The 25231-nt window shown below is 36.9% G+C and overlaps 1 protein-coding gene and 1 non-coding gene across 11 annotated transcripts in view; both read right to left on the reverse strand.

Moving 5' to 3' along the window:
- The window catches only part of TMEM116 (transmembrane protein 116), a 116633-nt gene extending 95408 nt beyond the window's left edge, over positions 1 to 21225 (reverse strand). For 9 of the 10 annotated variants that reach the window (XM_071221872.1, XM_071221873.1, XM_071221875.1 and 6 more), the window contains exons 1-4: positions 21077 to 21225; positions 20331 to 20377; positions 19807 to 19870; positions 11956 to 12087 (exon numbers count right to left, since the gene is read on the reverse strand). In XM_071221872.1, the coding sequence (XP_071077973.1) occupies positions 11956 to 12087; positions 19807 to 19870; positions 20331 to 20377; positions 21077 to 21124 (291 nt within the window). In that variant the 5' untranslated portion in view covers positions 21125 to 21225. The remainder of the gene's footprint in view (positions 1 to 11955; positions 12088 to 19806; positions 19871 to 20330; positions 20378 to 21076) is intronic. The other variant, XM_024567192.2, reaches the window with a different exon arrangement.
- Positions 19982 to 20086, reverse strand: LOC112310935 (U6 spliceosomal RNA). The gene has a single exon (XR_002975437.1). It is a non-coding gene; the product is annotated as a U6 spliceosomal RNA (small nuclear RNA).
- Positions 21226 to 25231: the final 4006 nt, after the last annotated feature.

Genomic DNA, 25231 nt, shown 5'->3' on the forward strand with positions numbered 1-25231 from the left:
CTTGGGTCCAGCTTCTTTGGGACTCTCTGAGCTTCCTGGACTTCCCGTAAGTCTATTTCCTTTGCCAGATTAGGGAAGTTCTCCATTATTTGTTCAAATAAGTTTTCAATTTTTTGTTCTTCCTCTTCTCCTTCTGGCACCCCTATAATTCGGATGTTGGAGCGTTTCAAGGTGTCCTGGAGGTTCCTAAGCCTCTCCTCATTTTTCCAAGTTCTTGTTTCTTCATTCTTTTCTGGTTGGATGTTTGTTTCTTCCTTCTGGTCCATACCATTGATTTGAGTCCCAGTTTCCTTCTCATCACTATTGGTTCCCTGTACATTTTCCTTTGTTTCTCTTAGCATAGGCTTCATTTTTTCATCTGTTTTTCGAATAGATTCAACCAAGTCTGTGAGCATATTGATAACCAGTGCTTTGAACTGTGCATCCGATAGGTTGGCTATCTCTTCGTCGCTTAGTTGTATTTTTTCTGGAGCTTTGAAGTGTTCTGTCATTTGGGCCATTTTTTTTGTTTGTTTGTCTTGGCGCGTCTGTTACTTTAAGGGGCGGAGCCTTAGGTGTTCACCGGGGCGGGGTAATGCTGGTCGCTGCGCTGTGATGCTGTACGTGGGGGCGGGGCCGAGAGGGAGCAATGGCGCCCGCTTCACTGTCCTCCGGATTTCAGTCTTTCACTCCGCTACCCACAATCAAACTGGGCCCCTCTGGTGCTGGTTCCCGAGTAAGTGGGCCTGTGCACACTCTAGGCCCCTGTGGGTCTCTCCAACAACCTCTCCTGTGAGGCTGGGAGTCTCTCCTGCCGCCCCAACCCCCAGGGGCGCTTTCAATCAGAGGTTTGAGGCTTTATTTTCCCCGAGCTGGAGCCCTGGGTTGCGCAGCGGTCTGCTTCGCTGCCCGCCGTTCGTCCGGTTTATCTGTGGGCGAATGTGCCACAGGGTGCTATCCGCCACTCTGCCTGCCCCACTCTCTGCCACTCTGGGTCCGGCCCTCTGGGTTTATCTGTGCAAATGTGGGACCGCAGGGTCTGCTAGTGCTCGGACTGCCTGCGCCATTTGTCCCACACTCCGCCAGTCTCAGTCCCGCCACAGCCATGCGAGTCCTCTCCACCCCAGTGCCGTCTCCGCCCCTCCTACCAGTCTGGATGAATGATTATTTTCTGTTTCCTTGGTGTTGGTCCCCCTTGCTGTTCGATTCTCTGTCAGTTCTGGTTGTGCGAGGAGGCGCAGTGTGTCTACCTACGCCGCCATCTTGGTTCTCTCTCTAATTTAATCTTTACAACAACCAAAAAAAATCCTATCATTGTTTCTATTTACATGGGGAGACTAAGACTTAGAGAAGTTAACTTGTTCAAAAAAATCACACAGCTAATAGACGCCAGAGCTTGGGTTTGAACCCTGGTATATTTGACTCTAAACCCTATTATGCTCATTAAGCTCATATGCTTTAACTCCAAGCCATACATCTGATGTCATATCCAGTCCAAACTGGTGTTTCTAAAGTACCTGACTATGAAATGAAACTGGGTTCATTCACTAAGAAAAGATGACTGCTGACACTTCAACCTGTGTCAAAGTAAACACTAGGACAGCCAAGAGGAAACAGAGAGGCCGACTGAGACAGTGTCTGGTACTGTCATTTTTCCTTTTCTTTTTTCTCCACAGCAGTTATCACTGATAAAGAGAAACATTAGCACAACAATACTCCTGGACCCTTTTGGGGAAAGCATTGGATTTATTTCTGATCCCAAGATTGGACGAGATTGGGCGCGTTCAGGGTGGTATGGACGTAGACTGATCCCAAGATTGATGTGGGGACAGTCATATACAACCAAATCAATTCTTTCAGTACAGAGCTAGTTGCCAAGTAATAGAACTAAAAATCTTGGCATCTTAGACCATGGATCAGATTCCATTTTTCAGAGCCAGGTGCTATAGTCTAGACAAAGCCTTCTGACTCAAATACTGTTCTGTCACTGTAACATAAGTTTATTGGTTGGCTGAGTTCACAAAAAATAACACTTGTAAAATCTCACATCTCAACTTATGAATCAAGTACTGAAATTATTTCTGATGGCTTGGTTCTCAAAATCACTTTGCTTCTCAGGTAGGTTCCAGAACAAAAGACTAGCTCTTGGTAAATAATTGATTTCTTCTGTTTCACTTCAGTGAAGCGGCACGAGGGTGGCCCAGCTGCACTGATCCAGTTCTCCACACCCTGCCTCCAACTCCAACCAGCTCTGGGCTGCCTATAACTCTTTCCATCTAAGTCACATAGGAACTCAGTAACTGCAGGCACATAATGAAGTTATAACATGATCAGCAAATAAGCCTGGTTCTAATTTGTGTCTCACACTCATCCCAGTAGAGGAGGAAAAGCTCAAAAGAAAAAATATATATTCGTGTGTCCAGAAGCTTTAGCATTCTAAACCTGAAAAGGACTTTGAAATGCCAGTTAGTGGAATAATTTCCAAATGTTGGTTAAGGAATTAGTGCGGGCCCTGGCCAGGTGGCTCAGTTGGTTGGAGCGTCATCCTGTGCACCAAAAGAAGTTAGTGCTGCTCCCTGAAGAAACAGTCACTAGTCTAAGAAATACTAAGAAAAATATAGGCAATGTAGTAAGTTTTTCATATAGTTAAGTCTACTAGTTTAAAGAAACCATTCTGTATTCTGAGATTACATTTTTTTCTAGTTTTTTTAGCATCAATTGTTATTGCTTTCATGAATTCAGTGGTAGTTTTTTTTTAAGTGTTCTTAATTTAGAAGAGCATAAAATTAGCAACACTAGGACACTCCCACTTTTTAAAAAATGTTTTACTCATTTGTAAAATCCTAAAGTCTAGTAAGCATTGAACCACGGCATCTAGTGACCACTTGGCCTTCACGTAAAAATAGCAAGTCCATTTCACGCGGATGAATATTATAGACACATTTGATAGGGAAACACCGAAGTGATCCTGATGATTTATTCCTGTCATAGCAGGCCTCAAGGCTCCTACCCGAACTAAACTCTTTCCTTCCACTGCTTATGTCCATTTTCTTTCATTCTGCTTCAGTGGAAATGATTAATAACTGCTAACTGTGTTCTAACAATCTTGACACTAGTTATCAAAAAGATTTTTTCAAAAAGGGTCTTCCTGCTCAAAGAATGGAACTGGAATTGGAGAATCAGAAACCTGGATATCTTGTTTGTTTAGATCAGGTGACTGGTTTCTTTCCTTATTAGGACTCTCGGAAAAGCTAAGACCTCTTCATCAGCTTGTACAAGCAAGGAATGCCCTGCCTTCTCCCACTCCCAACTTTTTTTAAGAACCAGCTAGAGGAGAGTTTTGAAAAGTGGAGACATTTAATCTGAACCAATCAAATGATGAAAGTCAGAGGCAAAAAACGGAGGCAAACTTTTACTTTTCACTTGTATGCCCCTCTTTGCTTTTTAAATTTTTGAGAACATGTATTAGTTTTATAATTTATGCATATCAAAAATTTTAATATTAAATGAAAATGTTCCATTTTTTAAGGAAAGTATGTGTTTCTGTGTTAGTCTGCAGATATCTAAAGAGTATTAAACTAGGTACCTGGATACTCCAATAACACAGAGAGAGAGAAAGAGAGTCAAATTGGGGTTTGTTTTTGTGACATGAGAAGTATACTTGGTCTCTGCCCCTGGTTCCTGACACAGAGCTCCTTAAACCCTTGGAATTTTCTAAGTGATGGGAGTGTTAGGAGAACCTTACACAGATCTCCCAAACCCCTTGGAGTTTCCTGGGTGATAGGAGTGCTTTTTGTTCTAGTGACGTAATTTTTCGTGGGCTTCTGGATAGCTTCAGGATGGGGGCTAGTCACCAGAAAGATCAAGCCTTGATTAGAGGCTTGAAACTTCCAGCCCTATCCCCAGAGGGATAATTAATAATTAATTATGTCTACATGATGCAGCCTTCATCAATATCTCTAAACTATGGGATTCCGAGAGCTTCTGGGTTTGTGAACACATCTACATGCCTACAGGATGGCACACTCAAACTCCATGGGGACAGAGAAGCTCCTGCGCTTAGGACCTTTTGGTCTTTTGGACCTTGCCCTATGTATCTCTTCATCTGGCTGTTCATCTATATCCTTAATTATATCCTTTCTAATAAACTGGTAAATATAAGTAAGTATTTTCCTAGGTTCTGTGAGCCATTATAGCAAATTATCAAACCTGAAGAGGGAGTCATAGGAACCCTCAATTTGTTGCCAAGTTGGACAGAAGTGTGGGTAATCTGGGGAGCCACTACTTTCAAGTGGCATCTGAAATAGAGGGCAGTCTTATGGGACTGAGCTCTTAACCTGTGGGATCTGTGCTAACTCTCTGGCTGTTGGTGTCAGAATGGAATTGTAGGGTACCAGGTTGGTGTCTGCAGAGTTGGGTAACTGGTTGGTATGGCACATTTAGTGTCAGAAGTGTTATGAGTAGAGAAACAGTTTTCCTTTAGCTTTTTAATGGGATAACAGAATAATTTTAACATCTAATTCCTAGCTCTAAAGTGGGAGAAAATGGGATGTATTCTTAAATAATTCTTACTAAATAAATTAGGGTTAATGTGAACATTAGGCCCTACAGATTTATTTAAAATATTGTCACCCTAACTTTCCTAAGGAGAAATGTAGCTATGGTACCAGACTTAAGGTGATCTCTTCAGGGATTTAAAAACTAACTCTAGGAAACTTGGATTCTATAAAACTGATGCCTGGGTGTGCTGTCAAGTTAAATATGTCAGTAGTAATGAATTATCAGAAGATCAATACAGGCTATATAAGAAAATGGTTCTGTCTATTTACCTATGGCTAGTGGTAAACTATATTTTAAGCCAGACTAAGAAAGTTTCAGGCTTTAGAGACATTGAAGTTAAGAGCAATCTGACAATAGCCAGGGGGGAGTGGGGTGGGGACAGTGGGAAGAGGGGATTACAGGAACTACTGTGAAGGACACATGGACAAAATCAAGGGGGAGGGTGGAGGTGGGGGAAGGAGGTGGGTTCAGCTGGGGTGGGGTGGAGGGATGGGGAGATAAGGCATACAACTGTAATTGAATAACAATAAAAATTTTAAAAAAAGAATATCTAAATAAGTCTAAAAAGTTGTAAAAGTTTGTATTTTACTGTCTAGTTATTCAAAATTAAAATATGCTTCAATAATAATTTTTTAAAAAAAGAAAGTTTCAGGCTTTGCCACCATTCATTTAAAAAAAATAATTCAGAGACAAGAGGGTCTTGCTGGGTATTTAGTATCTTAATTCTTAAGAGGCTCTGAACTACATAAAATATAGCTCTGGTTTTGGTATTGAACAAAATCTCATAATCTCTTGTTCAGGGTACTGCTGTTTCTCTTCCAATGGCTTGGGTACTTGGAGCATACTTTTTCTCCTCATAGCTTATCTTGGGCCTGTAAGCTTTTGGTAAATGATTTATTTCTTCTGTTCCAGCTCAGTGAAGTGGCAGAAAGGTGCTGTGGCTGTACTGAAGCAATTCTCCTCCCTGAATGACTCTGGGTTTCTTATATCTAGGCAAAACAACTCGAACATCCTGGCCATTTTCAAACCAATTTTGGGAGAAGGAGGCACTGATACCTTGCCAGACCAGCATAGTTAACCTGTCTTGTCAGACTAAAGTTTCTGTCTTATGAAACATTCTCTCCACAGCAGGGGTGTCAAACTCATTTTCACCGGGGGCCCTATCAGCCTCGCGGTTGTCTTCAAAGGGCCCAGTGTAATTTCAACTCCTTAACAGTGTTACAGTCCTTAAGGAGCTGTTACATTTATATAGTCCTCAAATTATTTCAGCCCTTTGAAAGCAACTGTGAGGCTGATGTGGTCCTCAGTAAAAATGAATTTGACACTCCTGCTCTATAGGAAACTATCCAAAACAAGTATTGGAAACCTTTCCAAACTGTGTAATTAAAACTGAATTTACTTTTGAGACTGGGAAGAAGCAACCACTCTTGATAGAGTACTTAGTTTAATGATCTTGCCTCCCTTGCTCAAACAGAGAAATCTATAAAAACATCATACATTCATATATAAACTTTAATTTTATAAAACATGTGAAAAAACATCCTATTTAATATTTCAAAAAAAACTATGAAGTAGAATAGAGCAGCAGTAGTGATTTTCACTTTACTGGGAAAAAAGGGATAAAGATCAAATTAATTCCTCAAAAAATTAACAGAAAAACTAAGAATCCAGGTCTCCTAACACTAGGTGTACTTCATTCTCTACTATTATTACTTTCTTAAAGTCAAATAAATGGACCAGTTGAACTATTACATCTGAACTGTGGTTCTCAATTTAAAGAAAAGATCCAAGTTAAATAGCATGTTTTTCCTTCATGCAGGCATAATTTAACAGGAGGAAAGACAATGGGGAGTACTGAAACTTTTACCTTAACCTGGAAGCATCTAGATATTTATTTTCTATTCTAAAGAAAAATTTAGATATTTATTAAGGACTACTTAAACAATATATTCTCCTGACACCTCCAAATTAACCCTGAATATCCAAAGGCTTAAGTTTTCTTTAGCATATTTTCAGTGCCTGAGCTTTAATTATGAAATTTGTACCAAAGAGCTATGATAAAAACACTTACTATCACAATAATGACACAAAGATGCATGGCCTAATGCTCGTCACATAAGTAGCTAAAAAATATACACTTTACAACTTTATGCGAATAAACTAGGACTTCCACTTCCGGCCAAGATTGAGTAAAAAGAATCAGATTTGGTAAACAGAAGTGAACAGGCAAAACATCTGAAACAATGGTTTTTAAGACACTAGACATCAGACAACAAAGGAGAGTGATCTGTGAAACATGAGAAATGTAAGATAAGACATGTGACTACTTCAGCTTACTTCCTAGAGTTTCCATGATGCAGTACAGGAAGGGGAAACTGAGGCAGGGCCTGGGATACTCTGAATGGAGGAGACACAACTGAAAATCCAGGAAGACCAAGACATCTACAGTTCACAAAACAAAATGCCAGAGGGGAAAGAGCTGCTCAGAGAACCCTAGAGACTTACAGAGGGTCCTCCTACAGTATTCAGCCAAGTACTGGTTGGTGTACTTGTATAAGAGACCTACCCAAAGCTGAGGGAAGAATTATCTAAAAGGATTCGAGAAAACATATCTAGCACTCACACTGGGCCGAGCATAGTGCCTCTTTCCATCACCGATTTGAAAAGCTGGTAATTCAGCAGGGTATAGAGTATGGTACTCAGGAAGGCCTTGCCTCAGTAGTGAGAAATGATTAGCCTGAGACTGGGCATTGCTGTAGACCTACCTAAAACATCATATAAACAAGACCCAAAAAACTAAAACTATTTCCAAGTAATTTAACTTCATCCAAGAATAAAATTCAAGAATGGTTATAGGAATACATGTATATCTAGTACCCAAAAGGATAAAATTCACAATGTCTGGCATGCAATAAAAATTAGATACAAATAGGGAGGAACACTCCCTATTTAATGTATCTAATGTCCCACACTAAGAAAAAATAATCAATAAATTAAACCTACCCAGAACTAAAACAGGTATTAGGATTTAGCAGTAAGAGACTATAAAATAGTTACAACTGAAGTTCATAATTTTAACAAGTTGAGACTTTGAAGATATTTTTTAAAGACCTAAATTGAATTGCTAAAGATAAAACTACAATGGGTGGTATTTAAATATACACATACATATTAGACGTTGCAGAAGATTACTGAACTTGAAGGCACAGCTATATTAAATTTATAAAAAAATATTTTTCAATAATAAACTAACCTCAGCTTACTATAACATTTTACTTTATAAACTTTAAAATTTTTCTTAACTTTTGGACTCTTTTGTAGTAACAGCTTAAAACACAAATACGTCGTACAGTTGTACAAACACATTTTCTTTCTTTACATTCTCATTAAACTTTTTTCTATTTTTAATTTTTAGTTTTTTAATGTTTTAAACTTTTTTAGTTGAAAATTAAAACATACACAAAAAATAGACTCAAATATACACATTACCCCAGGCCCACACAGGGTCAACATCATCAATCCCACTGTCTTCCACATCCACATCCTGTCCCACTGGATGGTTGTCAGGGGCGATAACATTCATGGAGCCGTCATCTCCTAGGACAAGAACGTCTTCTTCTGGAACACATCCTGAAGGACCTGCCTGAGGCTTTTCTTGAAGAGTTGTCACTATTTTCATGTGTGTGTGTGTGTGTGTGTGTATGAATGATGGTTTGCTTGGTTTGTTTCTTTTTTCATTACAGATCGGCTTGTAAACATTCCTCTCTATTAATGAAAACCTTTCATTATTGGGGTCTATGTTTTCAAACTTTTTCAGCAGCTTGTTGAGGTCTGCAAAAGTTTCTGCTAACCCCATTGCTGCACATTTTCTGGGGGTTCTTCTTTTCTTTCTCCTGCAGTTTACTTTTCTCTTGACTCTCCTTCAGCTATGAGCTCCTGTTCCAGTTCCAACAACTGCTCATTATTCAACTCCTCAGGAACCACCTCCAGGAGGTCCTCAATGTCATCCTCATCCACACACAGGTTCAAGTTGTTTGCCATCTCAACCATAGCCTTGTTGATTTCTGTAACCTCCTCATTCTTGGAAAATCGTTTGAAGTCACGGACTATGATGTCACTAAGCAATAGGAATTTTCCAGCTCCACATGCATCTCTCTGTTGTATATGCAGCCATTGATGCTCAAAACATCATTATAAGGAACATGATGGTAGATACTTTGAAAGACAGTTTGGCAGTTTTTTAACAAAGCTAAACAGAGGTTTACCATATAATCCATCAATCATGCTGCTAGTTATTTTCCCAAATGACTTGAAAACTTATATGCACACAAAATTTCATACAGATATTTATAGCAGCTATATCTGTAACTCCAGAAACGTGGAGGCAACAAAGCAAGATGTCCTTCAATCAGTGAATGCATTTTTTTAAAAAAACTGGTATGTCCATAAAATGAATAAAAAGAAATGAGTAATCATGCTTCAAAAAAAGTGGAGGGATGTTAAATATATATTATTAAGTAAAAGAAGCGAATCTGAAACAACTACTGCATGATTCTAATACATAATATTCTAGAAAAGGTAAAACTATAGAAATAGTAGTGGGGTTCTGGCCAAGAATGAAGCATACGTAGAAACCCTGAGCTTCCTCGCACAACCAAAAGGAGGATAACAACCAATCTAAAATAAATAAACAACCAGAAGTGCCAGAAAATTAAACTGCATGGAACTGTGACAACCAAGGAATTAAAGAAAAAGTCAACCAGAACAACCAGACCGGTGTGCCGAGACAAAGAAATATGGCCCAATGAAAGAACAGAGCAAAACTTCAGAAAGAGAGCTAAGAGATGAGGAGATAGCCAACCTACCTGATGGAGAATCTAAAGCCCTAGTAATCTAAATGCTCACAGAATTGATTAAGCTTGGTCACAAAATGAAAAAAAACAAATGAAAGGTACCCAAAATGAAATAAAGCAAAACATTCAGGGAACTAACAGTGACAGGAAGGAAACCAGGACTCAAAGCAATGATTTGGAACAAAAGGGAAAAAAAAATAAACATCCAACTGGAACAGAATGAAGAAACAAGAATTCCAAAAAGTGAAGAGAGATTTACGAACCTCTGGGACAACCTGAAACGTTCCAACATCCGAATTATAGGGGTGCCAGAAGGAGAAGAACAAGAGCAAGAAATTGAAAACTTATTTGAACAAATGATGAAGGAAAACTTCCCCAATCTGGCAAAGGAAATAGACTTCCAGGAAGTCCAGGAAGCTCAGAGAGTCCCAAAGAAGTTAAGACTCAAAGAGGAACACACCAAGGCACATCATCATTAAGCTACCCAAGATTAAAGATAAGGAGAGAATCTTAAAAGCAGCAAGAGAAAAGGGGACAGTTACCTACAAAGGAGTTCCCATTAGACTGTTAGCTGATTTCTCAAAAACAAACCTTGCAGGCAAGAAGGGGATGGAAAGAAGTATTTGAAGTCATGAAAGGCAAGGACCTACCTCCAAGATTACTCCATCCAGAAAAGCTTTCATTTAGAATGGAAGGGCAGATAAAGTGCTTCCCAGGTAAGGTCAAGTTAAAGGAGTTCATCATCACAAAGCCATTATTACAAGAAATGTTAAGAGGACTTATCTAAGAAAAGGAAGATCAGAAATATGAACAATAAAATGACAACAAACTCACAACTATTAACAAATGAACCTAAAAAAAGAAAGAAAAACAATGAAAACAAAAACTAAGCAAACAGCTAGAACAGGAACAGAATCAGAGAAATGGACATCACGTGGAGGGTTTTCAGTGGGGAGGAGGAGGGGAGGAATAGGGGGGAAAAGGTACAGGGAAGAAGCAGCATAATTAGTAGGCATTAAATAGATGGGGAGAGGTAAAAAATGGTATAAGAAACAGAGAACTCAAAGAACTTCTATGTACAACCCATGGACATGAACTAAGGTGGAGGGTTGGGGGTACAGGGTGGAGGGGGAATAAAGGAGGGGAAATTGGGAAAGCTGTAATGGCATAGTAAAAAAAAGACTTTTAAAAAATAAGAAAGAAATAGTAAAAAGATCAGTGGTTACCAGAGGGAGAGGGCGGGAAGAAGGAAAAGTAGGTGAAGATAAATCTTTAGGACAGTAAAACTATTCTGGATGGTATATGACATTATGCATTTGTCAAAATCCACAATACAAAAGAAAGACTGAATCTTAATGTAAACTATGGACAGACATATACACCTAATGGGTTAGAACACAAAGCCCAGAAATAAACTGTTCCATACAGTCAAATGATTTTAATTTTTTTTTAATTCTCACCTAAAGATATTTTTTTCTTCATTGCTTTTTTAGGGAGAGAGGAAAAGAGACAGAAACTTCAATGGGAGAGAGAAGCATCAATTGGTTGCCTCGCATATGCACCCAGACCGGGGTTTGAACCTGCAACCTAGGCATGTGCCCTGATCAGGAATCAAACCCACAATCTTTCAGTTACAGGAGACTCCAACCATCTGAGCCACACCAGCCAGGGCTATAGTCACACGATTTTAAACAATAGTGACAAGACCATTCAATGGGGAAATGACAGTCTTTTCAACAAATGGTACTGGGAAAACTAAATATCCACAGGTACATGAACAAAGTTGGACCCTTACCTTACACCATATAAAAATTAATTCAAAATGGATCAAAAACCTAAACCTAAGAGATAAAACTGTAACATTCCTAGAAGAAAACAAAGTGGGGAAAAGCTGCATGACATTGGACTTGGCAGTGATTTCTGAATACAACATCAAAATATACATATATATATATATAAATTGGACTACATCAAAATTAAGCATTTCTGTGCACCCAAAGACTTATAATCAACAGAGTGAAAAGGCAACCTGTGAGAGAAAAGAGAACATATTTGCAAATCTTTATACTGATGGCACTGTGTAGGCTAATCCACTGATAAAATCCATGAATGATATATAACCCATATCTGATCATCTGTAGTATTTCCAAAAGCCAATGTTTATAATACAAAACCATGCAGCAATCTCAAAAGATGTTATAGAATATTTAATTACAATCTGTTGAATAATAAAAGCAGATTACAAAAGTATTAATGTACTATTTTATTTGTTTTAAAATGCATATACTCACAGGGAAAAAGCTGAAAAGATATACAATATACATAAAATATTAAAGTAAGTATATCTGAGTGGTTTTAATTATCACTTTGCTTTTCTAAATTTTTCAAATTTCTATAATAAAAAAGTAATTTTTAAAATATGAAATAACAATAAAAGCTATCATTTCAAAGTGTAACAATAAATAAAAGGGTCCTATTTCCCAGGGTATATTATTTTTGCTTTTTATTTACCTGAATATGCCTTTATTGCAAGGTACAGCCACAGTCTAGTAGTAACACTCACCTGTCCCACTGCTTGCAGGTTATAGCAGACAATGTCCTTATCGGCCGCTGAAGTTCCATAGAGAAGTGCTTCAATGAGCCAGCATAACCCGAGGAGGAGGTCAGAGAAGCTCAGATAAAAGAGTGGCCTTATCTGTCAAAGCAACAAAAGCCTCATTTCATAAACGATAATAACAATGAATTATTTTTACGTTTTGCCTTTCTAGGAGAAAACTGGGCATTTTTCTGGGACCTCTGCCACTGGTGGGGAATGTAAAGGAATACAGCAGGTAGGAAGGAATGTGTAATCACAACTATCCTAACTGTCCTGGAATCCGAGTACTTATGGATTAGCACTGGAGCTTCCTCCCCATAGAGACACTCCTTCCTCAGACACAGAGTCAAAGGAAAGGATGAGCAGATGAGAAATTTTGTAATGCAGATATACCACAAATGAAAAATTAGAAGTGCTCTAGTTTCACAGCCAACATCTTCTAACAATAGGAAATCAATTGAGTATTTAGGGATATTGCAGAAGACCCAAAGAAAATGAAAACAGTTTTTTTTCTCAACCTTAATATCTTTAATGTACATTTTTCTTTTTCTTTGTTGAGGTATAATTGACAAATAAATATTGTAAGATAATTAAAGTGTACAACTTAATGATTTGATATATTATGAAGAATTTCCCCTGAGTTAATTAACACATCCATCACGGTGAGAACATTTAAGTTCTGTTCTCTTACCAAATTTCAACTATACAATACCGTGCTATCAACTATAATCACCATTCACACTTTAGATCCTTAGAACTCATCCATCTTATAAGTTTCCATATCAATGAAAATAACAGTATAAATTGTATTTGTTGACTCTGATTTTCTGACCACACCAGTGAAGTGTGTCTTTCTCACTTCCTAGTATCCTGCTCTTTTTGGTCTCCTCACTCCCACTTTTCTAAAAATAGTTTTGGTCCTTCTATAGAGAAAATTATAAAATATTTATTGAGAAACACCAAAGGGAGATTTACAGTGAAGAAATAATCCATGCCCTGACCAAGTGGTTGGAGCATCATCCATACACCAAGAGATTGTGGGTTCAATCCCCTGTCAGGGCATGTATGGGAGGTAACCAACTGATGTTTCTCTCTCACATCAATGTTTCTCTCTCTCTCCCTTCCTCTCTCTAAAATCAATAAATATATCCTCAAATGAGGATTTAAGAAAAAAATTAAATAAAAAAGAACTATATAGTGCTCATGGATTGTAAGACTCAATATTATGAAAATATCAGTTTTCCCTGAATTGATATGTTGGTTAAATGTAATCTCAATTACATCACAACATATTTTCTTATGGCATTGAAGAAGCTGGCTCTAAATCTAATATAGAAATACAAAATATCAAGATAACTCTCTTGAAGAAAAAGGAGAAAAACTTTTCCTACACATTATCAGCCAGAGTGCAGATACTGTGGTACTAAGCAAAGGGATAAACAAACAGACCCATGGAACACAATAGACAGCCCCAAACAAACCCAAGCATATATACAGACTTTTTATGTATGATAGAGATGGCTTCTTAGATCAATGGAATAAAGATAGTCTTCTCAAAATACAATGTTGTAACAACTGGGTATCTATGTGGATAAAAATAAAACTGGAACTTTACTTTTTTATCTCACACTCAAAACTCAGTTCCAACTACTTTAAAGTCTGAAAATTGTCTTGGACTTCTGGTTGTGGAAAGTTTTCCTAAACAAAACACAAAAAGCCCTAAGAAAAGTAATTGAAAATTTTGACATTAAAATAAAAAAATGCATGTGTCAAAACATACCATAAAAAAAGTGAAAAATTCTGAAGTTCTGGCCAAGATGAAGGTGCAGGTAGATACGCTTCACCTCCTCACACAACCAAAAGTAGGAAACAACCAATTTAAAAACAAAAACAACCAGAACTGACAGAAAATCAAACCATATGGCAGTCCGACAACCAAGTGGTTAAAGAAACATTCATCCAGACCAGTAGGAGGGGTGGAGATAGGCAGCTGGGGCAGAGAGGACTCACAGCAAGGTGGAAGAGGAAGAGCCAGAAATCGAAAACTTACTTGAAAAATAATGAAAGAAAACTTCCCCAATGTGACAAAGGAAATAGACATACAAAGCCAGAAACCCAGAGTTCCAAAAAAGTTGGACCCAATGAGGAACACACAAAGACACATTATAATTAAATTATCCCAGATTAAAAATAAAACAAGAATTTTAAAAGCACCAAGGGAAAAGAAGAGAGTTACCTACAAAGGAGTTCCCATAAGACTATCAGCTAACTTCTGAAAAGAAACCTTACAGGCAAGAAGGGGCTGGAAAGAAGTATTCAAAGTCATAAAAAGCAAGGACCTACATCCAACATTACTCTATCCAGCAAAGCTATCATTTAGAATGGATGGGCAGATAAAATGCTTCCCATAGAAGGTCAAGTTAAAGGAGTTCATCATCAGCAAGCCCTTATTATATGAAATGTTAAAGGGATTTATCTAAGAAAAAGAAGAATATCTAAACTATGAACAGTAAAATAACAACAAACTCACAACTATCAACAACTGGACCTAAAAAAAACAAAACAAAACAAACTAAGCAAACAACTAGAACAGGAACCAAATCACAGAAATGGAGATCACATGGAGGGTTATCAGAGGGGAGTAGGTGGGGAGGAGAATGGGGAAAAAGGTACAGGGAGTAAGAAGCATAATTGGTAGGTACAAAATAGACGGGGAGGTTAAGAATAGTATAGGAAATGGGGAAGCCAAAGAACTTATATGAACAACCCACAGACATGAACTAAGGAAAAGGAATGCTAGAGGGAATGGGGGTACCAGGCAGAGGGGGATAAAGGGGAGAAAAATGAATGGTATAACTGTAATAGCATAATCAATAACATACACTTAAAAAAAACAAGTGAAAAGACAAGGCACAAAGTGGAAAAAGATATGTGCAACACATACAACTGACAAAGGACCAATAACCAAATAATATTAAAAACAAAACAAAAAAAAACTTAGAGCAGTAAGAAAACCTGCTCTAAGAAAAATAGAAAAAAATAGGCAAAAGATTTGAATAGGCACTTAAGAAAAACGAAATCCAAATAGCCATAAACACATGAAAATATACCTGACCTCATCAATAATCAAGGAAATGAAAATTAAAATCACAATGAGGAAAAAATTACACACCTATGGCAAAAATTTTAAAAGTCTGACAATGTTAGTATTAATGGGAACATAAAGCAATGGAATCTTTCATACACTGCTGGCGCAACGATATGGAAAAGTTCGGCATGATCTAGAAGATATGCACATCCTGTAACAATTCTGTTATTAGGAAAATACATGAGAGGGATTTTTGCATGTGTACACCAGAAGACATGTACAAGATTGTTTACAGCAGCACAGATTGATAAATTGTGGTATATTCATAATATAGAATGCTAAACATCAATGAAAATAAAACAAACCATATATATGTGTATATATACACATAACAACATGCATAACTCTCACAAATAATATAGAGAAAAAAAGCAAATCAATACAAACAAAAATATATGTACAGTATTACTCCTTTTATGTCAAGTTCAAAAACAAGAAAAACTAAATTATTTAGCAATACATATATTCCTGGTAAAATTGTAGATAAAAATAAAGAAATAATTATAAAAAAATCTGGATAGTGGTTACCTCTAGAAGTAAGGGGGAGAGCTGTGATTGGAAAGGAACACAAAGAGGTGTGCATAGGGGTAGAGGTAATTTCAATTTCTTGTCCCTAGTATTTGTTTATAATTGTTCTTTAAACAGTACATACACGTTCTATGCACTCTAATCCATGTCTGATATATCTAACAAGAAAAAGTAAGTTGAAGATTTTTTAAGTTATCTCAGATGCTACCTAATATAAAAACTAATCTCCTCACTTGTACAAAAGGAAATTTTCCTCATATCTTTCTTCCAAATGAGAGGAAAGTTAAGGTGCAAATACCCTGCAAATAGTAGTAAATGGTCAAGTTACCTTGACTCATACAAACAAAAACAAGTGAATTAATAACATTTTAAACTGTATTTAATAAACATCAAATGGTATTATTTTCACCACATATAGCCTCTGATCTGCGTAAGCCTATTAAAATTACAGCCAGATGGCACATTCATAGACTAAACTGGCCTATAACCTACCACAAATTTACAACTGTTAACGGGGAAAAAATTAAAACAATACAAAACAGCCCTGGCTGGTGTGGCTCAGTGGATCGAGCACAAGCCTGCGAACCGAAAGGTCGCTGGTTCCCTTCCTGGGCAGGGCACATACCTGAGTTATGGGCCAGGTCCCCAGTTTGGGGCGTGTGAGAGGCAACCGATTGATGTTTCTCTCACACATGATATTTCTCTCCTTCTGTTTCCCCCTCCCTTCCTCTCTCTCTAAAAGTAAATAAATAAAATCTAAAGAAAGAATTTAAACAATACAAAATAAACTCTGGAATTGAAAGGCAGCCAAGTGGCTTTTGTAAGCAAGAACTTAATTATGGTCAAGAAACAGCCTTATATACTGTATTTTTCGGACTGTAAGACACACCGGACCATAAGACACACCTAGGTTTTAGAGGAGGAAAATAGAGAAAAAATTTTGAAGCAAAAAAGGTGGTCCTGCTCCTGCTTCCTGTGACCCCACTCCACTGCCATCCCCCTCCCCAGAGAGCCAGGTAAGCTACATTCGGGCTATAAGATACACCCCCATTTTCCTCCCAAATTTGGGGGGGAAAGTGTGTCTTATAGTCTGAAAAATATGGTAGGTAGCTGTTGGCTATTGAAGTATACCTAAAGTCTTTGTCAGGGAAGAGGATGATGAAAAGTGATTTATATATTTTCATTCATGGTTGGAAAACCGTAAGTTCTAGTAATAAGAGATAAAAATCAATCAATTAAACAACAAAAATTAACTAAGTACCTATTATTGAAATCAAGAAATATTTCGCCTTCCTATCTGTGTTTAATAAAATACTATGTTGAAGGTATTACAAAGAAATGTATGATACAGCCCATGCTTCCAGGAAAATACAATCAACACAGTGCTTGATAATAATGAAGACACGAAAAAGCATAAGACATGGTCCTACATATGAAAGTAAAAACTCTTCCTAAACACACACACAAAGCCACACACATTTGCATTTGTCTAACGTAAAGCAAAAGCAGAATGCGGGTAGGGTAGGGGTAGTGCCTGTGTGAAAGACGCTCCCTAGGGAGGTTCTGAGTCTGGGTCTACCCTGGTGAGGTGCGAGACCTAAAACAACTCATGCTAATACTCTTCTAAAAGTCTGCTTCCCAATATTTCTATTGAAGTGACAGAAAGAACAGCAAAAGTGACCTTTATGAAGAAATGAAGTCACACAATGCAGCGAAGTATATATGCCCCGAGTTTGTTTGTTTTTTAAACATTGGCTGGCCTGGGTCACTTTCTTCTCTCTTCAGTTTGTCTCCGAGTCACTGTCTACTCAGCTAAGTCCCCTCAAAGATTTCCCATGGATTTTCCAATTTAATATAACTTTTAAAATTTTAATAGACTATTTATGTCTTTTTCAGATTATGTGTTCCATGTGTTTTTGCTGTTAAAACGTTTTTTGATAAAGAAATAAAGGAAAACAGCAAAGTATGGCTGACATTTTTAACCTGGAAAAATTGGAATTTTTTCCTAGGCCAAAAAAAACAGAATGTGTGGGAACCAGTGAACTAGTGACTGCTAAGGTCCTTTATGCTCTGGTTATGTGAAAAGTGTGAGAACTGAAGCCAGAGAAATTAAAGATCACATCCTGAGTTGAACTAGACCCCACACTTTTATAAAGCAGTAACCCACTGTCATGCGAGAGGATACCTTAGAGAGGTGGTTTGCAACCAGGAGCAATGATGCCTCTCCCAGAAGACATCTGGTGGTATTTGAAGATATTTTTTTTTGTCACAACTGGGCCAGGGGCGGGGGGTGTTGTTGCTACCAGCATCTATCTAGTGGGTAAAGCTTGCCAAACACCCTAATGCACAGGACAGCTTCCCACAGCAAATTACCATCTAGCCCAAAAGGTCAACAGTGCTGAGAATGAGAATCTCTCCTTAGCTCTCTCCACTAAGTAACTCATACTTTACTAATTTAATCACATCTGAACTCAAAATTCAGCAAAGGAAACAAACATTAGGGAAATCTATACTAAAAGAAGATATGTAGCCTAAGATTACTTTGGCAAGCAATAACAATACAGTGTGAAGATTTCTACTTTCTAGTTTTAATTATATAGTCACATTCTATGTCTCAAATTCACAATTCTCTTTTCATTAGGCAACATATTTCTCTGGTTTAAAAAGTGTATGGAGGGAGAGGTTTTGAACAAGACAAGTCTGCATTCAAATTCTAGCTCTAACACTGATTAGCTATAAGGCTAGGAAAGTCCCTCAACCTCACTAGGATTCCATTTCTTCATCTATAATATCAGATTCAAAATATCTACCTCACAGAGTTGTTTTAAGGATTATATGAAAAATGTATTTAAGACACTGAGCATGTATATGTGGAATAAATACTAAAAATTATGCTTAATTTGAAAGGGGATCGTAGTTAAGAGTTGGACTTTTGAAAATCCCTGCTCTGCTACTTACTATATAACTTGAACAAGTTAATCCTGTGACTTTGAGCCTCAATTTCCTCATCTGTGAAAGATGGGCTATCACCATCTTTCTTATAGGAGAGTGATGAGGACCAAAAAGATAAAGCATATAGCCGTGGCCAGTGTAGCTCAGTGGATTGAGCGCCAGTCTGCAGAGTGAAGGTTACCGGTTTGCTTCTAGGCTTGGGACACATGCCTAGGTTGTGGGCCAGGTCCCCAGCTGGGGCATGTGAGAGGCAACCGATGTATCTCTCACACATCAATGTTTCTCTCCCTCTCTTTCTCCCCCTCTTCCTGTCCCTTTAAAATAAGTAAAATCTTAAATAAAAAGAAAAAGTATATAAAACACTGAGCATACTCAGAACACAGTAAGTGTTCCACATACAGAACTATTTTTATTATTAAAATGAGCCCAATAAAATCCAATGACACCTTTCACATAAAAAAGTTCCCTCATATATGTTCTAAACTACATTTTGCCTAATTTTGTGCCATCTGACCTCATTAGAGAAGTAGTTGTTACATTTATCTTAACATCTTTTCTAAGCTTCAAAGTCATACTCTTCCAGTCCTCTCTGAATCAGGAAGGTTTTTTTGGTCTGTTTTTGGGTTTTTTGACAACTTAAATATATACAATTTTTATTTGTCAACTATACCTCAATAAAAGGAAGGTTGCTGACTTGATCTTTTTGGTATGAATAGTCTCACATAGGATGTATTTTTGCTTTGTTTTCACCACTAAACTGTAATAGCCTAGAAGGCCAGAACATCAAAACAAATACCTTTTGTATAGTAAAGTCTTTGAATTATTTCCTAGCCCCACTAGCAATTCAACCAACAAATCAACATCAGAAAACTCACCTCTAAGCAGGACCCTACCATGCTCAGAGCGAACAGAGGCTCCAAACAACGCTGTTTCCTTAACCTTAATAATTAATACATACCCCTAAAATCCATATTTAGTAGTCAATATTTCAGTATAAAAAGTTATAGTTAAAATAATTACCTAGAAGATAAGGGAGACCTACCAACACTGTCTAGAATATCTCAGTGTATCATGACAAATTTATAAGTAATGTACAGAATCATTCCATCATTACAGGTCACACCTCTCTTAATTACATCAAAGGCTAAGTCACTACAAACTCAAATCCAACATAAAAAGAGATTACTCACCTCTGGAGATTTCTGTATATTCTGGAAGACAGCATACGCAATAAGTGAACTTGAACCTATAACACTGACAGATAAAAGAAGAGCATTAAAACAGGACAATTGGGGTTCCTTCATTTTTGCTATTAATTTTTTATAGCTCTACAGACATATAATTGATGTAAAATAACTGAACTTTAAGAAAATAGACTGCTTCATGAATTTGTATGTTATTCTTGTACAAGGCCCATGCTCATCTTCTCTGTATCATTCCAGTTTTCAGTGCATGTGGTACCAAGACAATTGATTTTGCAAGTCAATCCTGTTGATCATATTGTTCTTTGATTTTCCTGTTAGCTCTCCATCTACATTTTTTGTTGCTGTTATTGTTGTAACTATCATAAAATATCAATATGATAAAGAATAACATTTCTAACTAAAGAATAAAATCAAATCCACAGGGGGAAAAATGTAGAAACCTTCAGAATTCTCCAGTTTCACTTATACTAGTTTAAACAGTCATATTACATGTGATTGATTAAACTTACCTCAGAGTAGCCATAACAAACTGTATCCACTGTATTGCAGAATAAACCTAAACAAAATGGGGAAAAAAGAATAAAATGAAGCCTCTTACATTTATTTATTTAATCCTTTTTAATTTTTAATTATATTTAACATATTATATTAGTTTCAGGTGTACATCCCAGTGATTAGACATTATATAACTTACTAAGTTATCATCCTGATAAATCTCATATCCATCAAGCCTTTTACTGTAATATCCAACCTTACTCCAGTTTCACTGTTTATTAACAATCTGCACAGAGCACAGACTGTTCTTCAGTGCCTAATCAAACACACTACAAATCTGAGACTAAGCAGAAAGGCTGAAGAGACCCCTGGAAAAGCAGGGTGGCTTCTTGTTCCCTCCTTTATTGCTTTATCTCTGGGAAACAGTAAGGTAAAAAAAGAACAGAGAGGTGGACAGAAAGTAACCATGAAAAAAAAAACAACAGTTGGATGAGAAAATTAATAAAGGAAAGAATAAAATAGAGGTAGGAAAAGTTAGATTTTTGAGACAGGACCGATGAATGGAAAGAATGGTTAACGAGAGGCAAGCAAATACTAAATAACGCTGAGTGACAGAGCTAGACAGACAGAAGAAAAAAAAATTCTGAGCAACAGAGACATAGTAAGAAGAAAACAGTATAGAGACACTGAGTGAAAAATATAGGACAGGGAGGAAGAAAAGGGGAGCAGAAAAGAAGAGAGGGACAGCTTCTAATCTCACCAAGTCCAAATTGTCCATCAGAATTCTAGCCTCCAGTAGGAAGGCCATAGGAACTTCAGCCCCAGCTCTGCTTAAGCAGCCGGATCCTTCAGGGTCAGGTTCTGAATCCCGAGTGGTGAACAGGTGGCTCCACCCCTTCCCCAGCTGTGCTCCTCCCTACCCATTCCTGTCTTGTATCTTGAGGGCAAGGAGAGAAGGCGGCAATAAGTGGAGGAGAAAGCCAACCAGAAAGAACAAAAATAGAAAGAGCAGGTGACAAGGAAACAAAGTTCTAAAAAGTATTAGGAATTGTAAGAAGGAGCAAGAGGCAGAAATAGTAAGTAGAAAGAATGAGTCATAGCAAAAAGGTAAATAGAGCTGCAAGAGAGACATGGAACAGAAAAAAGGGAGAGAAAAAAGGGGGAAGGGAGGTCTGCTTAAAACTTGCCCCTTTTTAGAGGCAGAAGCCTGTGATGGGCAAGATAGACTGCATATTCACCCAGTTTCTAGTAATACCAGAAAATCAAATTTTAGTAATACCAGAAAAAACCCTGTTACTACCAACTCATATTTATTACTTATACTGACACCTTCAATATTCTATACCAAAAATTCCCACCAGAAATATAATTATATAAATTATATGAATCATGTAATATACTTATGTTTTTGTATCAACTTTGTATAAAGTATTGTGTTGTACAAGATCTAAAGACAACTATATACAGACCCACACTGCCAGGAGCTTATGATAGAGTAGGAAAAATAGCTTGAATAACAAAAATCTTTGGTTTTAGTTTTTATTTATTGGTTTTAGAGAGAGAGAGGAAGGGAGGGAGGGAAGGAGGAGGAGAGGGTGAGAGAGAAGGAGAGGGAGGGAGGAAGAGAGAGAAAGAGAGAGGAAGAAACATCAATTTGTTGTTTCAGTTATTTATGCATTCATTGGTTGATTCTTCTAAGTGCCCTCACCGGGGATGTTGGCATATTGGGATGATTCTCTAATCAATTGAGCTATCTGGCCAGGCCTTGAATACCAAAATCTTCAATTATCTTCACACAAAAATAATATATACTGATTGGCATTTGAACATATTTGTAAGAACTGGTAAAATCTGGACAAAATCTGGACAAAAACTGGAGGAAGGAGAAAGCAGAAGGAAGAACATTTCATTTATGTAATCATTTCATCTAACCATACATTCTACAAAATATTTATTGATAATAGAAATTAGATCATTTGCATGACTTGAGTAGTTTAAACATATGGCTCATTTATTCACATGAGGTTAAGAATACAGTGTGGAGTAGAAGACAGGACATTGTTAAGTGTATGTAGGCTCTAATCACTTTGCTTAAATTATTAGATAAACAAATAAATTAAAACACCAGTAAATTTCTGGATCAGAAATCCCTATTATAGGTCTTAAGGAGCATTTGGAGGCCTCTAATCATGTCTGTGTAATAAGGGTGAGGGGACTAATAACAGTCTCACCAAGTGATAAGGGAACGCTTTCGAACAAAGGTCTCTTGTCTCAATCAAGAACAAATCTCAGATTGTTCAGCGAACTGCCATGCCAGATCAGTCTGCTGCTCTTGATAGAATTTTTCTCTTTTGGCATCTCTTCTAAAATGTCTTATGTCACCAGACAACACATGGGGATTTACTTTTCCATTTTTCTAAATTAGTCCCCTGCCATCTGTCTATTCAGCACCATCCTCCTTTGAAATATCTTTGGAAACAATCTTCCCATTTTCCTTTCCTATAAGGGTTAACCCAAGCCCAAATGATAAAGTTGGTAATATTTATTTTCAGTTTTCTCTCCTCCTCTTTTTACTTACCACCTTAGCAAGCTCAAACACACCCTGGCTCTCACTTAACATGATGGGCTCTCTATATTACATATTCATTTAACAGATATTCATTAAACTTTTATCATGAACAAGTTAATGCAGTGGTTACAAAGGCAAGATAAACACTTACCTAGTAAAATATTATTATTTAAGCAAAAATACTCAACTCAAAGATTTCTAGTAATAAGAGTGACCAATTATTAAGTGTTTTCTAACTGTAAGATTCTACGCTAAACATTTTAATCCTCAACACAACCTTCTAAGTCAGAAGTAGTATTATTCTCATTTTATAGATGTAGAAACTGAGGCTTAAAGAAGTTAAGCCACTTTCCTATGGTTACAGATTTATCAAGTAGTAATGCCAACATTCAGATTCAGTCAGGCTGACATCTCACCCTTAACACATACAGTATTTTGACAGAGAACTGATTAATGGGAGAAAAGGGAAAGATCATTTTAAAAATTAACATGATATCAAGAGAGCTCTTTTATTAGGCAACTGCTTCTTAGATATGACAACAAAATCATAAGCAACAAAAATATATGGATACATTGGTCTTCTTCAAAATTATAAACTTTTATGCTTCAAAGAATACCTTACAAAAAGTGAAAAGGCAACCTACAGAATGGGAGAAAATGTATGTAAATCATATATATTTGATAAGAAACTTGTATATAGAATATATAAGAAATTCCAAAAACTCAATAATAAAAATACAACCTTTTGGTTTACAGGACAATCCAACCAAATGAGCCACTGGCCAGGGTCATATAATGGAATGTTATTCAGCAACTAAAAAAGTACTGACACATGCTACAATATGGGTGAACCTTGAAAACATTACGCTAAGCATAAGAGACCAGTCACAAAAGACCACATATTGCTTCATTCCATTCATACGAAATGTCTAAAATAGGCAAATTTATAGAGACAGAAAATAGATTAGTGGCTGCCCAGGGCTCTCAAGGCAGTTTGGGAGGGAATGGGGAGTGACTACTAGTGGGCACAGGGTTTTATTTTTAGGGTGACAAAAGTATTCTAAAACTAAATAGTGGTGACAGTTGCACAACTCTATGAATATACTAAAAACTACTGAAAGGTACACTCTAAATTGTTTTAATTTATTGATTTTAGAGAGGAAGAGAGAGGATTTGTTGTTCTACTTATTTATGCATTGATTGGTTGATTCTTGCATGTGCCATGACTAGGGATCAAACCCGCAACCCTGGTGTATGGGGACAACACTCTAATTAACTGAGCTATGTGGCCGGGGCCTTGAAATGTACACTTTAAAAGGATGAATTGTATGGTAGGTGAAATTATCTCAACAAAGCTATTGCCAAAAAAACGAAATTTGGGACAAAAAAGGAGGAAGTGTCCCACTGCTGAAATTCATGGTGTAATGATTAATAGATAACATGTTTCTTTCTTTCCTACTGAAGAGAATAATATTTAGATTAAAAAGTGTAAAATAAACATTGCAAAAGGGTACTGAGGAGAAAAATTTTGAGAGAGCACCTGACTGTTCTAAATGAATCCACTACTCCTGGCCTGAACAAATTATACTCTAGGACTTTGATAAAACTTTCAGGTTAACCCAATAAACCACTGAATGAAATCTGAGAGTTCATGTAAAAATGGGAAAATTGCTAGAAATTATAGAAAACTGGTGATCACTAAAATTTTTTTTTATAAGATGGTAAAATCTGCAAACCACAAGTGAAAGATCTTAGCATTAATTCCAGCCAAGATTCTAGAATGAACTATTTAAAAGATACGTTTTTAAACAACTAGAAAAATATAACTTAAGTCAGCGTGGATTTATAAATAATCATGTCTAATTAACCCCATTTTCTCTTTGGATACAATTACTAAACATAGTAAATGAGGTATTTTGAACAAGCATTTGGTAAGAAATTTCATCATATAAAAATAAACAAATATATACCAAGTGAAAGCACAATTAAGGGCATTTCTCGAATAACTACACCTGAGTGCTAATTCATTGATCAATATCAATTTAGGAATGACTTCTAGTGCAATGAATCAGCATTCTGACTTGGCACTATTCTGTAAAAGTTTCATCAATGACTTGAAAGAAAATATAGTAGGCATCTTTATCAAATTGTGTGTTACTTATCTACCACTGCATCACAAATTTCCACAAATTTAGTGGCTTACCACACATTTATAATCTCACATTATTTGATGTGTCAGGAGTCCATGGATAGCTTAGTTGGGTCCTCTGCTTCAGTGTCTCTCACAAGACTGTAATCAAGATGTTGACCAGGGCTGGTTATTATCTGAATACTCAAATGGGGAAG

This window comes from Desmodus rotundus, chromosome 7 (assembly GCF_022682495.2).
Source record: "Desmodus rotundus isolate HL8 chromosome 7, HLdesRot8A.1, whole genome shotgun sequence".
In the NCBI taxonomy this organism is placed as follows: Eukaryota; Metazoa; Chordata; class Mammalia; order Chiroptera; family Phyllostomidae; genus Desmodus; species Desmodus rotundus.